At 39.8% G+C, this 16,517-nt stretch overlaps 1 protein-coding gene across 1 annotated transcript in view; it reads left to right on the top strand.

The window, feature by feature from the left end:
• The window catches only part of chrm4a (cholinergic receptor, muscarinic 4a), a 48,659-nt gene extending 32,882 nt beyond the window's left edge, over positions 1 to 15,777 (top strand). The window contains exon 2 of the mRNA XM_007244922.4: positions 9,652 to 15,777. Within this exon, the coding sequence (XP_007244984.2) occupies positions 9,652 to 11,135 (1,484 nt within the window). The 3' untranslated portion in view covers positions 11,136 to 15,777. The remainder of the gene's footprint in view (positions 1 to 9,651) is intronic.
• The last annotated feature ends 740 nt before the right edge of the window (positions 15,778 to 16,517 follow it).

Genomic DNA, 16,517 nt, shown 5'->3' with positions numbered 1-16,517 from the left:
GCAGACTCACCTGGCTGCTGTCCAGACACACATTTTATCATGAGAACACATCAGAACTAAACACACAAGAACTAGCGATGCCATGCCAGAGAATCTCTATTCAACATAGATGGGTTCATATGAAACAACTAAGCACTTTAACCTGAAAACTTAAAATGCTTGTTGAGCCAATAAAAAAACCTGATATTTTTAAACACTGATGAAAGTGCATTGGCACGTGTCGTATAGTAAAAGTTTGAGATCACATTTTTTCATTGGCTCAATAAGCATTTTTACGTTTTCAGGTTGACGTTCTCTGAACACATTTTATTGAGTTAAACTGGTCGGTAAGTTCACTCAACTTAATAATATTATTTCTTCTGACTAAAATACAAAATTACTTTTTAGTGTTTACCTGTATCTCCAGGATTAGCTCACCAACCAATCAGCTAACAGTAGCAGTAATGCTAGTGCTTTACAATGTAAAATCTGTTTTTTTGTAAAATACATTATTCTACTTTCTAAAATTAAAGAAAAGTAGTTCATTACTATTTTTAATCTAAAGTTTTTAGCTTTTAGCTCCATTTACCCCATTCAAAGAGCATTTACTCACGGGCTCCCTCTAGAGTTTAACAGTCATTTATTGATGTAACAGGGGAAACAATAAGTGGTCAGAGTCTCCATAAACGGCTATGGTAATGCAGGCGGTGTGTTTAGGACTTGTGGTTCTCTTTCTTCATAATTCCATTGACTGTATGTAGCCGCTGCTCCTGACTCCCAGTCGCCGACTGAGTCAGATATCAAGCATGCCAAATATTTACCAGGCGTCTGCGACTGGTCTGTAATCAACCGGAGACAGCTTGGCGAGCGTCTTTCAGTAGTTCACACTATGTTATTGTGCAAGTTCAGAGAGATCCCTGATTGGCCTCTATTGCCTAAAACTATCGGTGACTGAAAAACTGGGCAAAAATCGTGAAGTGTGAAACTAGCATTAAGCTTTGTGCATTAGAGCATTTTTGCCTCTCAGTGCTTGGGTCCAGGGTTCCAATCACTATCTGGGTGGAGTTCACTTGCTCTCCTTGTATCTGCATTAAAAACATGGTGGTCAGGTAAATTGGATACTCTAAATTGCTCTAGAGTATATGTGTGTAAGCATGTATCCGTGTAAATTTGTGCATCACTGTATATGAGTGTAATCCTGGCACTATGTGTGATTCCTGCAGCTGTACATCTCAGCCAGTTTGTAATTGGCTGTGAATGTATGCCTGTGAAAGCTCATACTGTGCATTTATTTTTTCTTCTTATTGACACACAGGTTTCTCCTGAGAATACAAAGGAGCCAAAGCATACTCAGGTGCTGCTTACCCAAGGGTTAGGTTAGTGTACTGTATGTATGTGAGAACCTTTCTGCTCTATAATTAAGGGCAGTAATGGGACTTTATTTCCTTTGCTTTGCTGCAGTAAATGCAGTTAGTCTTCTGGAAAGGCTTTACACTAGAGGTTAGAACACAGCTGTGAGGATTTAATTGCTACGAGGCCCAGTCTGCATGCATTTTTGCCTGTAACTTTTTTAGGCAATCAAAAATGCATAAATTCCGTTATCATTTTTCAAACATATACTTCTAGGGACATGTGGATGTGTGTAAATGTGTGTGTCAGAGAGAGGAAGAGCAGAAATGGCCCAAGTTCTATATTTGTCACTTCCAATGTCACCCCATCCTCACTGACTGAAACGAAGATGAGCTATTGCATCTAAACCACAAAAGAGCTGTCCAATCAGTGCAGCTTTTCTTCTATCATCTGTCCACTTCATTCTCAGTGCTGTAGATTTGTGTAGGGCCCTCTATTTTCTAAGATGGTTTGCACATCACTATTGTACTCATGTTGTAGTTAAAGTAATGGCAACACTACTAGAGAGTGTCCCAATGGTGCCCTACAGTATTTAGTAGAGCAACAGAAAAACAGGTAAAAAAAAACATTGTATGAGTGCTTGGGGTGCTCATCTACTTAAAAAAATGCCACTTTTGTCACTTACTAACACACAATTAAATGTATTTTGTTGAGATTTTAAGTGATAGACCAACACAAAATAGCACATAATTGTGAAGTGGAAGTTCAATCCATCATCACAAAATGAAAAGAAATCATCAGAAAATCATTCTACTTCTGCAAACCTACCAAGACATCCCAACTGACAAACTGAGCATGATGAGCACTGGTCAGAGAAGCAGGCAAGAGGCCCATGTCACTCTGGAAGAGCTGGAAAAATCCACATTTTGTCCACAGGACAACTAGAAGTCGTGCAGTCCACAACTCTTTTTGAAAGCGTTATGGAATAGTGACAAAAGAACACTGTAGCACTGCAGTTTTTATAATTCCCAGGTGGCTACTGTGTTGTAGCTGGTGCATGTGCTTGTGCTTGGTGTGGCTTGGGTATATTTATCATTGTGACATAAACATTGTGCAAAACCTTTGCACACCATTCATTCCTATAGGGAGAATCAATCAGCAATAAATTGTTGATAATAAATGTATTGTACCTGGAAAGTGAAAATCAAATCAGAAAAACAATCAGCACTTGGAATGGTACTAATATCTGAAAACTGCAGAATTGGAAATATAGCCGCAAATGACCATCATATAATAAACTGTTTAATGGTATAGATAAAAAATATATAATTCAAACCTCCCACCAAATGTTAAAAGTCAGAATGCAGGAGAACAGGTGGAGCCCAAAGCCCAGTTTGAATACAAACTGCAGCACTTTAGTTGAAAGAATTCCTACATATAGACTCGGATCGATCTAAAAAAAGCCCTGGAGTGATCTGAGTGTTCCTCGCTGTGCCCTTCTAGCTGCTCCCTTCAGCAATATCAGACAAATATTCCTGATTCATATTTAATGAGGTTCAGCGCCTATCGGCACACTCTGCTGCAAATCCGCCGCTGAGTAATGGCTGATAGAGAGCTGATAGATCGGGGAAGAAGAGCTGGCCGCTGCTCGGCACCTGAGAACAGGCTGTGAGAAGAGAATGGGCCCTAATTTACAGTCTTTTAAGAACGGGAGGAGCAGGAGGAACAAGAGTGGAAGCATTATGTTCACTCAGAGTCTGTAAAAACGGTTTTAGGCAGAATAGATTTGGAGTACGCCTGAGATATGGCTGTCCACCTAAACTGACAGATCGAGAGCAAGGAGGAGACTTGTCAGAGAAGCAGCCAAGAGGCCCATGGGCACTCTGGAGGAGCTGCAGAAATCCACAGACCTATACCCAGAAGGATGGAGCTAAATACAGGACAATCTTGGAAGAAACCTGTTGTAGGCTGCACCTTTCAGCAAACCAATGACCCTAAACATACAGACAGACAGAGCTACAATGAAATGGTTTAGATCAAAGAATATTCATAAGGCTGTGAGAAGAGAATAGGCCCTAATAATTTACAAAAGCCCATGTCTTTTAAGAACTGGAGGAGCAAAAGGAATGAGAGTGGCAAATGTCAAATCCATCATCCAAGAATGGAACAAAGTATTCCACAACTGCAAACCTACTAAGACATGTCCGTCCACCGAGAGAAGCAGAAAAGTGGCGTATGGTCACTATGGAGGAGCAGCAGAAATCCACAGACCTATATCCAGTGGATTAAGTTATTTAATAAAGATAATTTACTAGAGCCTATGTCTTTTAATAACTGGAGGAGCAGGAGGAATGAGAATGGAAGCAGTGAGTTCGTTTAGAGTCTGGGAAATCGTTTAAAACAGAATAGGTTTGGAATAGGAGACTGAGTCCTACTGAAGGCGCGTTTCCACAGACATGGTGCCGGTCTAGCCCCAAAATCTTGCTGGTCTGGAACCAGCGAACCTGTGACGCGAGCGGCCAAAGGGCGGGCCGTTGAAGCGTCTCCGGGACAAAGTTGTTTATAAAACTCACCTCCATTCACAGCTAAGAGCAGCAGAAGCAGCTAAATGAATGAAAATGAATCAACAGTGGTCCACGGAGGATAGCAACAAAAGTTTCAAGAGGAGTTCGGGTTCTGCCATGTTGTTTTCAAATCGCCACCCCGAATTCTGTTTATGCCCACATTTACATACGTAGTGAGTGAAGCAGTGGAAACACGGGCCAGTTCTTAAAAGGTTTGCAGAAACGGACTCCGGCACCAGCACTTTGTTGGTGGAAAAGAGGTATGAGGGATTTGAGAACTGATTCTGATGTGTGCTAATGGTCTGCGAGGTGGTTTAACCAAGGATGGGGATAAGGAGGAGGAGGTGGAGGAGGAGGAGTAGGTGGAGAAGGAGGAGGCTTACAGGCTCAGTATATTTAGGGTTTTGCTAATCATTCCTCAATTAGCTTTGGCTTACATGCAGACCTCCATGGGCTCCTGGTACATACAGGGTTTTGTGTATTAAAAGATACATGGATGACACGATCTGCCATTTTCTTTCTTTTTAGTCACTGAAAGGACGTCTCGTCATTTTCCTCACGTGCCACCAGAGGGCAACATTCAAAAGAAATCCAGCCAGCGCTCTCCGCTGAGCAGAGTTTGGGAGGGATACAAATGTGCTTTAAAATCCGCAAAAGGCCGCTTTCCTTTGTGTTTGCTCTGCTGTGATCCCTGCAGTGTGTTTCATGTGGTTCCAGCATGTCGACTTTCTGGCTTTTAGAGAGTCAAACACTGTCACACACACACACACACTTTGCCGGTTGTCAGCCCATCACACGGTTTGGCCAGTGCACAGTTATAGCCTGCTGTCTTCAAATCCAGACCGTGACTCTGATTTTTGGTCCCAGAGTTCATTGAAATCACTGCTAAGTGAAGATACTGATTGTTAGGAATTGTTGGCCAAAGAATAATTAGAGCAATTTAATTAGTGTTACTAATAATTACATACAAACAATACCAATTTTGTTTTGTTCTACCTTGTTTAACATATAATGTTAAATACTACAAAACAATGCAGTATCTATGCCTGAAATAATATTGTAATACGATTTCAAGCCCCCCTAAAGTGGATCATACCATTCCATTATAATAATCATTCCTCTTGTTTACCTGCTGCTGCCTCATTATTATCAGGTGGTTTGCGTCTAAGTTAAGGTGCGCGAGCTGCTCAAACTACAGCATTGCGTGTAAGTAGCTTACTGTCTACTTAACTTTCTTAAATATGTACTTTAAACACGCTTTTCCTTACATAAATAACTCCCACCTTAAATGCTGCTAATTTACCATTCCGCCTTAAATGCTGCTGCGGCGACACAGGCTTTTTAAGGTGGAACAGAACATTCAAATTGGAATCCACGTTCTGTTTTATGTGGACTGTTTGTGATTTCTGCACAACCCTGAGCAGAAATTTGTAAAACTATTAAAACATTTTATCATCTATTAACTACAGTCTAAAAAGGGAACTGTGTTTTAATGCAGGGAAACTGTTAAGATGGAATTGAAATGTGTTTTAAGGTAGAAGGGAAATGTAAACAAGAACTAAATGCTTCGTATGCTGCACTAGACCTGTCAGGAATTAGTTACTCAGATGAGCAGTTTTATTGTGTATTACAATTTTTTAAGGTAAGACTTATTTTCTTTTATGTTTTTATTAGGCTACTTAGAAAATTAACAATAGCCATAAAAAAGCAAAAGCTAAGCTATATAAATGCATTCCTACATCCATGTCACTTTAACATTTAATATTGTAGTTCCAGTGTCAAAATTGGTGAATAAGATGGGGGAAAATCCTTATTTATCTACAGGGATTTTCAGTTACATTGTTATTTTTAATTTTTTAATTTTTAATTTTTAACATAAAATTGAATGGTTAGAAAGCTGATAAGAAAGATAGCATTGTCTATAGCATTGTGTGCGTTTTTGCAGGATTAACTGTGGATTTTGCTGTAAAATTTATTATTTATGATTTGTAAAGGTTATTGTGTGGTATGTGCTACGTTAGCTACATGTGCTGTAGACATTATCATTGTATAATTTACACTCTGTTGAACAGCGACAGTATGTTCCCAGCATATTGAGTTGAGAAAAAATATTTTAGTAACACTTTTTTTGAGTGTTTCTTTCCAATAAAATAAACATTCATAAGACTTATCAGTGATGTAGCAGCATCTTCTGAACATTTAGGACGTCTTCTGAATTCAATTGTTTTTTACTTTATTTGGATTGTCCGTTTTAATGTCTGTAGAAACCTGAGAAATTACTGATCATCTAACTGATCTAATACAGACCATTTTAAACACACCCAATAAAATGTGGCTACTGACACAAATCTGTAACTGGATCTTGGCTGGACTATGGATGAGGTTACAGGGACAGGTTTAGGTCTCAGATTTAGATTAAGGTTTAGAGCAAGGTTTTGCATTGAGATTAAAATTAGAATGAGAGCCAGAGCGATGCATAGGATAGATTAGGGTTAGGTTTTGGACTGAGCTTTAGGTAAGGGTTAGGTTTTGGACTGGGCTTAAGGTTACAGTTAGGTTTTGGACTAAGCTTAATGTTTGGGTTAGGTTTTAGACTGAACTTAAGGTTACAGTTGGGATACAGGTTTTGGATTGAGCTTTCTGCAGTCATGTCTTCATAATGTGTGCAGCATATGGTTTCGCATTGTCTTTATGAAACATGACACAAATTATCACCATGGCAGACCCTGCCTTTTATAATTGTTGCTGATAGCAGTCAGGATAATCCATGTCTCTGTTTGGCAGCCAAAAAAGTTCTGCAATACTGATGTATCTGACCACAGTACATACACATGTAGACTTCTGAGAGAAGTCAATGTCTCATCTAGACTTGTTTAACATAAGTCTTCTTTTTAGCACAGCGAATATTTAAGTGGTATTTGTGATTGTAACGCATTATTATTTTATTAGAGTGTTTGATGAAGATTTGCCAAAGTAATCTCATGACATGCAGTTGTTGATGCAGTGTTCATCTTCACTGTTCATCCTTGAATCGTTAAATTATATTATGCACTGGAGAGGGGGAAATATGCAAATCCATTTAAATCTTTCTCTCTTTATTGCTCCTGAAAGACTCATGGATACTGCTTTAGTACCAAATAATGATTACAATTACCTCATTACTAGCACTAAAAAGTTTGGACAAACCTTCTCATTCAGTGTTTTTTTTCCCTACATTCTAAATTAATACTGAAGTCATCCAGACTCAAGCATTTAGGTGTTCCTATATGGTGCTGTTACCATGCAGTTACTGAGGCTGGTAACTCTTTGACAAGTTCAGCACAGCTGTTAACTGAATGCCAAGATGTGCAAATCGGCTATTTTAGTTTGTTTAACATATATGTTTTAATAGTTTACTAAATAATTCCATAGTTTGGATGACTGATACTGTATATTAATATATAAAATAAAGTTGACCAGACAAAATATTAAATATCTTTAGTTTTTGGATTTATACTGCCTGCAATTAAATAAAAGTCACGGTAAATGAAAGAAAAAATACTGCATTTTTTGTTTGTTTTTACCTTGCCCCACTTTCTCTGATTTGGGGTTGCACGTAGCACCAATTCCACTATTCCACAGTACTATATATATAAAGCACTTTTTTGCTTAGAGCATACTGTAAATAAAAGCATGTAGGTCAAAATTAGCTTTAAATGATTTATCCCTTTTTACAGAGAGCCTGGTTTCATTTTATGGCCCAGATATGCTTTATGAATGCATCAGTGGCAGCTTTATTTTACCCACGTCTGAGTAAATCATGACGAAACTGGTAGAAATGCAGCTCACGCTCGTGTGTGAAACTCTCAATATTTTACAGAGGAAGATCTGAAGGCAGACACCAGTGAGTGAAAAGATGACTTAAATATTCAGTTTCAGTTTTATTCACGTAGCTTAACTCAAGGCCAGGCAGTGCTGTGTACTGGTGTCGCTGGCTCTGTTTGTTTAGCCCTGGCTGGCGTGTTCAGTAATTAATGCATCCTGAGAGACTGCTGCAGTATTCCGGTGTTTAATTGTTCCAGAGTAACTTAAATAATTAGCAGACTCCTGGGGTCACTTCTTTTTAACGAGAGCTTGCTGTGATTGGATAATCTCTAAAGGGAAGAGGCGTCTAGCCCGAGCACAGGAGCAGATATTTCTGCATTAATCTGGAGGTTAGGCCTATTAATCCGCTCTTCACCAGAGACTATTAAACCTGACACATGTCCCCTCGTGTTAGCCCCCGGAATCTAATCCATGGAGGCATTGCTCTGTTCTGCTGCGATTTCCAACTTCAGATCATGAGCTAATGTTGCTTTGGCACTCTTTCTACAAATCCAGTACCACCTGACTGCACCAATAACACGTACAGCAGCAGCTCTGCGCAACAAGCAGAACACTGGTACAAAATGTACCTATGGCTAAATACTGAGTATTCTGACCTGAAAGAAGTTTAAAAGTAATATACTCTGAGTACATTTAGAACACATCATGATAAGATCAGCTGTAATAATTTATAATAAGGCACACTTAAAATTTTACTTTAATTTTCCCAAAAAATCGTCAGTGTGCCTTATAATTTGGTGCACCTTATGTATGAATTCTACCAGTCAGGTTGTAAGAAGCAGTAAAGCCACTCCGCTGAGGTACATAGTTATACAGGAGTTTCAGTTTAGTTCTCCAGCACTGAGGCTGGAGCAGTATTAGCATTAGCCGCTAACAGAGCTAATCACTAGCTCTTTCGCCGTTCAGAGGTGAGTATATCGGACTGTAGCCTGGCATTTACTGTGCTAAAACAAGCTATGTGGGACGAACCGCTAGCTAATATCACCCTGGCTAGCTAATATCACACTCAGGGTTTTTTTAAATGGCACCTTTTGCACATCTTTATGAGGTAGTGATCTGGAATGGCTTTCAGTTAACAGCTGTGCTGAACTTGTCAAGAGTTAATTAATTGAATTTCTTGTCCTCTTACTTTACAACTGAGAGCATCTGTTGTAAATTAGTGAAGAGGTAGAGTTGGTATACAGTAAATAGCTTTATTTGAGTAATGTTCTAATTCATATTATGGCAAGAACTACTCAACTCAGTACAGAAAACAAACACTTTGTAACACTATGACCTTCATTTGTACAGAGATGAAGGTCAGAAAATTTTAAAGTGTCCTCAAGTGCAGTCGCAGAAACCATCGGAAATTTTATAATAAAACTGGCTCTCATCAGGAACACCCCAGGAAAGAATGAGCACTTTTTTTTGCACAGGATAAGTTTATTAGAGTTACCAGCCTCAGAAACCACAAGTTAACAGTATTTTGGTTTGTTGAACACTTATAAGTTACTACATGATTCCTTATATGTTCCTTTATAGTCCAGTATTACTTTACAATTTAAATTGAATGAGAATGTGTGCCCAAACATTTGATTGGTACTGCATTTTGGTTAGTTAAATGTTACATAACCATAACTGATAACATTTTATTTTAAATCATCTTGGGGTATTTCTATTGGCCGATTCACGAAATTGTATCATTGAACTCAATGTGTAGAGCAACTGCCAAATTTACATTACATCAGTAAATCATGGCAAAAAAATGGCAAAATGGAGACACAGAAAAAGTTTACTTTGTCAAACAGCTACATACACAGTGATATACAGCATGCTGGTCATATAACGATATTCATATCTTTCTTCAGTAGCTTAATCTTGACTTTATGTTTTTATCTCTTTATCTCTTCTGCAGCTTCACTGAGTAACGTGTCCAGTGATGGGAACATCAGCTGTGAAGGAGGCAGCGGCAATGGCTCGTGTCCGGTTGCCGAAGACCCCGGGAGTCCATACAAGACGGTGGAGATGGTCTTCATCGCCTTGGTCACCGGATCCCTCAGCTTTGTCACGGTGGTGGGTAACATCCTGGTCATGCTCTCAATCAAAGTAAACCGGCACCTGCAGACAGTCAACAACTACTTTCTGTTCAGCCTGGCATGTGCAGACCTCATCATCGGCGTGTTCTCCATGAACTTGTACACTGTGTACATTATAAAGGGCTACTGGCCACTAGGACCTGTGGTGTGCGACCTTTGGTTGGCCCTGGACTATGTGGTCAGTAATGCCTCTGTGATGAACCTGCTGATCATCAGCTTTGACCGGTACTTTTGCGTGACCAAACCACTGAGTTACCCTACAAGACGCACAACCAAGATGGCCGGCCTGATGATCGCCTCGGCCTGGATTCTCTCCTTCATCCTGTGGGCTCCCGCCATCCTGTTCTGGCAGTTCATTGTGGGGGAACGCACCGTGGAACCAGGCGAGTGCTACATCCAGTTCCTCTCCAACCCGGCGGTCACTTTTGGCACAGCGATCGCTGCCTTCTATCTTCCTGTGGTCATCATGACAGTGCTGTACATCCACATCTCTCTGGCCAGCCGCAGCCGTGTGTCCAAGCAGAAACCTGAGGCCAAGAAGGAAAAGAAAGGCTTGAAATCCGCCGGGCTGCTGAAGAGCCACATCCTGAAGCAGAACAACAACAATCAGTCACCTCCCAAACCCAGCATAGACACTTGCAGCACGGCTGAAACCATGAAGAACGGAAAGTTGGATGAGTCCATGGTGTCCACCAAAGCTGACTCCAGCATTCAACCCGAGGAGAAGGAGAGCTCCAACGACTCCAGTACAGCAAGTATCGCGCCAAAAGAGCCCAAAGAGAGAGACAACAGCGAGGCTACGTCAGAGAAAGGCCTGACCCCAGCTCCAGCACCTGTGGCCAAACTCAACCCAAGTTCCAAATGGTCCAAGATCAAGATTGTCACCAAGCAAGCGGGAGACGAGTGCATCACGGCCATCGAGATTGTCCCACCAGCGAGTGGCAGCGAGGGTCGCTCCATCCCTATAAACCGTCCACGAACGGTGGCGCGCAAATTCGCCAGCATCGCTCGCAGCCAGGTGAAGAGAAAAAGGCAGATGGCGGCGCGAGAGAAGAAAGTGACCAAGACCATCTTCGCCATCCTCTTGGCCTTCATCATCACGTGGACGCCATACAACGTGATGGTCTTGATCAGCACATTCTGCCATTCCTGTGTGCCGGACACAGTGTGGGCCATCGGCTACTGGCTCTGTTACGTCAACAGCACCATCAACCCAGCCTGCTACGCGCTCTGCAACGCCACCTTCAAAAAGACCTTTAAGAACCTTCTCATGTGCCAGTACAAGAACATTGGCACCAGGTGAGCTGGAGCAGATCCACAGCCAGAGGCCCGAAGGACGACTGGGCTGTCCCAGATCCCTACGTGGATTCCAGACCGATGTCTTGCACTGGAATGTATCATTGCAGTACCTTGTGAGGCTTCATAACCCAGTGATGCTCAGTGCACTGTGCAGTATCGTTACCAAAACTGTAAGATAACATTACAAAGAAGGAAGGCTGATGCACTGATTCCGCAGTCTGCGGAAGTCTCCTCAGAGTACACTGTACGGTAAACTGAACATCAGATCGTGGATCCGTCTGCAAACTTCTGCTCTTCTGCTGCTGATAAACAGACCTGTGTTTGATATGTTCTGCTTATATGCACTGCCAAACCAATCAGCAGATCTTACGATTAGCATTAGTTGAGCGACGGGAGCCAATAAAAGCTCATTATCTTCATTGGTGCAGAAAGATAATCCAAACACAAAGCACAATGAAGGAAGGCCAAGTTGTTGTTGTTGTTGTTTTCAAACTGGCACAGCAAATAGAACAATGATTATGGTATTGCTTGTATTATTTTCCCTGTATTCCACCTTAACAAGCATCTCAGTTCAGCATAACAAGCATTTATTCTTTCACCAGTGGCACAAAAACATTGCCATTAAATTGTGTACATGAATCTCAATGACAGTCACCAAGCTTTAATGACTAACGACTAACTCGGATGTACACTCATTGACAACAACAGAAAAATAATGCACCAAAAGGTATTTATTATTGGGGAAAACTTAACAAGGGTTAGGCAAGGTTGGGATATAATGGTTGGGAAAGATGTCACATAGGTTCTGTATGGAATCCTGCAGTGGAGGACGCTTGTAGATTCTTCTCTACGAGTCAAGGTGGTTTTGCAATCTGGCCGAGACATTCCTGGAAAACCTTTGCTGAAAAATGGCAATGAAAAATTGGAAAACCATTGCAGATGCCCATGTGGCCACAGAATGTCATTGTGGTTAGAGTTGTTTAGTGATCCCTCATATAGTCATAACTAACATGATGGGCTGGATTAAACTGCTCATCACAAGGCCTCCATACTTAAACCCAAACAGAACCTGGATTTTCCATGTTGTAACAATGATACAATAGTAGAGTTACACTCCGTAGCAGTCCTTGTTTCTCAATCATGACAATGGCTAGCTGAGGCAAATGGTCAGTAATCTCTCACCAGGAGGTACACTACCCAAAAGTTGCCAAAAAGGGTAGTGTGGAAAGATCTTTCACACTCTTGTGTTGCAAGACCAAGTGTTTAATTAGATTTATTAATAAACCCATCAGTTTGGCAGCAATCTAGGATGCGTTGTTTTTTGCGGGGTCAATGAGTGTATTCTGTGCTTTATATTGCCACAATTATAAACATTCTCTGAAGTCAAGATTGAATATAGAGCAAATACCCACACAAATCTTGAGGTATAAAGGTCATACATTTTATGATTATCCTTAAATCAAGCAACTATTTTGGGCTGAGTTGCAATCAGATGCCTCTTTGTTTGACGCCTGTATGGTTTATGATGTTTACATTGAGGGTCACTGATAAGATGGGGACAGTACCCTGATTAAACTGCTTTTACCATTAACGCTTCTCACCCAAGAAAGATCCAGAAAGAGTCCACCTCTGAATGGGCTCTATAGTAAACTTTTGTAGATTTCTGACAAATTCCTGACAGATTTTAGCTTCTCATTAGTTCTCGAAATGTAAATAGTATATAAACCTGCGAAGTATATGCTCATGAAAAGTCCACTTTCCTTCCTGCACTTCATACGTGGATGTTTGTACTTTTCTTGTACTTAAATGGTGATTTACATGTGATTTTACAAACTAAGTATGGAACATATTGCTGTCTGTAAGCAAATGTATTTAACACAGATTTTAATTTGTGATGAAGTTAAGAGACTTGGGGGAAATATCGGAGGCGTTGTACATTTGTTAAGATTGTTTACGGCTCATTACGAGACACAGCGGGCACGTTGGCTTGTTTGTGATGTTGGAAAAATGGAAAAGGTTTGTCTTTGCTTTGCCCTTCGATTGAAGACTACTGTATCTTTCGCACTATAAGGCGCACTGGATTATAAGGCACACTATCAATGAACGTCTGTTTTCTGCTCTATTTTTATACATAAGGATGCATACAGGATTATAAGGCGCATTTTAAGCGACACTAGTAAGTCAAGTCAAGTGAAGTAGTGATATTGTCAATACTGCATATGTACAGAACATACAGCGAAATTAAAATTACGTTACTTTCCTTCCCAAAAATTACAGAAACTACAAAAAAATAGATGTATAATATAAAAGAATGGGAGACACTATATGTACAATACAGCAAGGACACACATAAGACACAAATAGTAAGGAACAGGAGTGTCGCCATGTTTTCCTTCTAATTCAACAGGTCTTGCGGTTGGGTGGTGGTGGTGGGGGATGAGTAAGCCTAAATAAAGTTAAGATAAGCTAAGTAAAAAAGTGAAAAGAGCACTGGATATTAATCTACACAGATTTCTCTCCTGAAAACTGTTTATTTGGGTGAGTAAAGTGCTTCTGTTTATTTACAGTGAACTTAGATTCCCGATTAGATTTCTCCAGTCATTTCTCCACTAAGTCTGGAGAATTAGCCTTAGTGGCTAACCACTAACAGTTAGCAGCTAATGCCACCCCACAGCTCTACACTGAGGAACTCTGAGTGTTCTGGTAAGCCAGGGCGATATAGGATAGCGGTTTGTCCCACGTAGCTTGTTTTAACACAGTAAACACACAGACTACAGTTCAATAATACTCACCTCTGAACGACGAAAGAGCAACTCTTAGCCCAGTTAGTGGCTAATGCTAATGCTGCTTCAGCAGTGCTAGCCAGGGTTATAAGCAGGCTACAGGCCGATAATACTCACCTCTGAATGGCAAATAAGGGCTAGCTCTTAGCGTGGTTAGAGGTTAATGCTAATCCTAATGCTACTCCAGTCTCGGTGCTGGAGAACTAAACTGGAACTCCTGTATAACTCTTTACTTTAGTGGAGTGTCTTTACTGCTCCTTATAACCTGACTGATAAAATTCACACAAAGTGCACTGGATTATAAGACACACTAATATTTTTTTGGAAAATGAAAGGATTTTAGGTGCACCATATAGTGCAGAAAATACAGTATTTGTGTTTTTTTTTTCCCTTTTCACTTAATGCTTAATGTAATCATATCGCATTTTTGATTTCACCATTAAACCAAAGAATCTATGGCCTGGCACCATTGTACTGTACATAAATATATAAGAATATAAGGTACTCCTCTGACAGGATTTGTGCCAGATTTTGTTTGTTGTCCATTAAAATCATGCATGTTATTTGGTTAATCTTTATTTATTCATTTATTTCTGTTTATTTTCTTTGGCTTGCAAAAGTATACATACCCCTTAAATGTTTTCACATTTTGTCACTTTACAACCACAAGCTTAAATGTATTTTTTTTTTTGAGATTTTAAATGATAGACCAACACAAAGTAGCGCATAAATGTGAAGTGGAATGGAAATAATACATGGTTTTCAAAATTTTAATCAAATGAAAATCTAAAAAAAAGTCTGTGGTGCAAAAGTATTCAGCCCTCCTATATCATTAGTTGTGTTCTACTATAATGTAGAGTCACCTTTTGCCCTTCTTTGTAAAACAGCTCAAGCTAAGCCAAGTTGGATGGAGATCATCTGTTAACAGCAATTTTCATGTCCTGCCTCAGAAGCTCAGTGGTATTTAGGTCAGAACTTTGTTTGGTTCATTCTAACACATGAATATTCTTCGATCTAAATCATTCCACTGTAGCTCTGGCTGTATGTTTAGGGTCATTGTCTTGCTGGAAGGTGAATCTCCATCGCAGTCTCAAGTCTTTTGCAGCCTCCATCAGGTTTTTGTCCAGGTTTCTTCCACTTATTTCACTAGTAGAATGGGTTAAGAGTAAAGGAGGATGATACCTGGTTTTTGCACGTCACACTTTTTTTTTTTTTATTTGATAAAAAGTTTGAAAAACAGGTATCATTTACATTCCACTTCACAATTATGTGCTACTTTGTGTTGGTTTATCACGTAACATTTCAATAAAATACATTTACATTTGTGGTTGTAAGGTGTGAAAATGTGACAAAAAACCTTTGTGACAAAATGTGAAAATGTTAAAGGGGTATGAATATTTTTTTGCAAGACACAGGTAGGCTATACTAGTGGAACTCAGCTTTCACACAATGCAGCAGCAGTACAGAAAGAATGTCGAAAAACAGGGGGAAAAAATATTTGTTTTCCATTTGTCCAACCTCATGCAGGCCAGGGTCGCCTGCTGTATAATACTTTATATTTAGCAAAAGCTCTATGATAAATCACGCCTGAAAAAAGTGAAGAGAAGGTTTGATTAAACATGGTCTCTGCTTTAGTGCTGCGTGTTCTGAATGTAAAAGATAAGCTCAGAAGCTCGTCAGTAAGTGGGGACTTTTCTGCAGGTTAAACATGGTGGGGAATGGAATTCATACTTGGTCATTTTGGACTATTAACATAAACAGCCCCCAAATCAGTCTGAAACGGTGTACAGATGACTGTATGTGTTCTTTTTTTCTAATGTACAAAACCTAATAAAGATCTTGTACTTACAGAGCAGCCATGGAGAGCAGGTCTCAGTACTGTGATTCACATGTAATGCTTTTCCACCGATGTGGAACCAGCACTGTACAAATGTTGAACCGCTCACCACATTTCCACCGGAAAAAGTAGGTTCCGGAACCAGGAACATTCGCGTGCAGTGGGAACCGAAGATTACTAGGTTCTTCAGTGCGAACTGTGTTCACCGGTTCAGTTTATAGAATAAAGCAACAATGTTCATTTTACTAAAACATATACCTATAAATAGCAAAATCAAGTGCTCTCTTATTTTTTTGTATACATATGCATATATTATCTACAGCTTTGGAGATAAAATATATATACAATTTATAGCATGTATTTGCAGAAAATAAGAAATGAATGAAATAACAAAAATTATGCAGAGCTTCCAGAAATAAGAGACCACTAAAAATTATGAGTTTCTTTGATTTTATCAAACTGAAAACCTCTGGAATATAATCAAAAGCAAGGTGTATGATCACAAGCCATCAAACCAAACTGAACTGCTTGATTGTTTTGCACCAGGAGTGGCGTAAAGTTATCCAAAAGCAGTGTGTAAGACTGGTGGAGGAGAATATGCCAACAGGCATGAAAACTGTGATTAAAAACCAGGTTTATTCCACCAAATATTGATTTCTGAACTCTTAAAACTTTATGAATATGAACTTGTTTTCTTTGCATTATTTGAGGTCTGAAAGCTCTGCATCTTCTTCTCATTTTCTGCTAATAAATTCTCTAAATGACA

The sequence above is a fragment of the Astyanax mexicanus genome, chromosome 23, assembly GCF_023375975.1.
Source record: "Astyanax mexicanus isolate ESR-SI-001 chromosome 23, AstMex3_surface, whole genome shotgun sequence".
In the NCBI taxonomy this organism is placed as follows: Eukaryota; Metazoa; Chordata; class Actinopteri; order Characiformes; family Acestrorhamphidae; genus Astyanax; species Astyanax mexicanus.
Note: the sequence above shows the minus strand (reverse complement) of the source record. Positions and strands in the feature narration are given on the sequence as shown.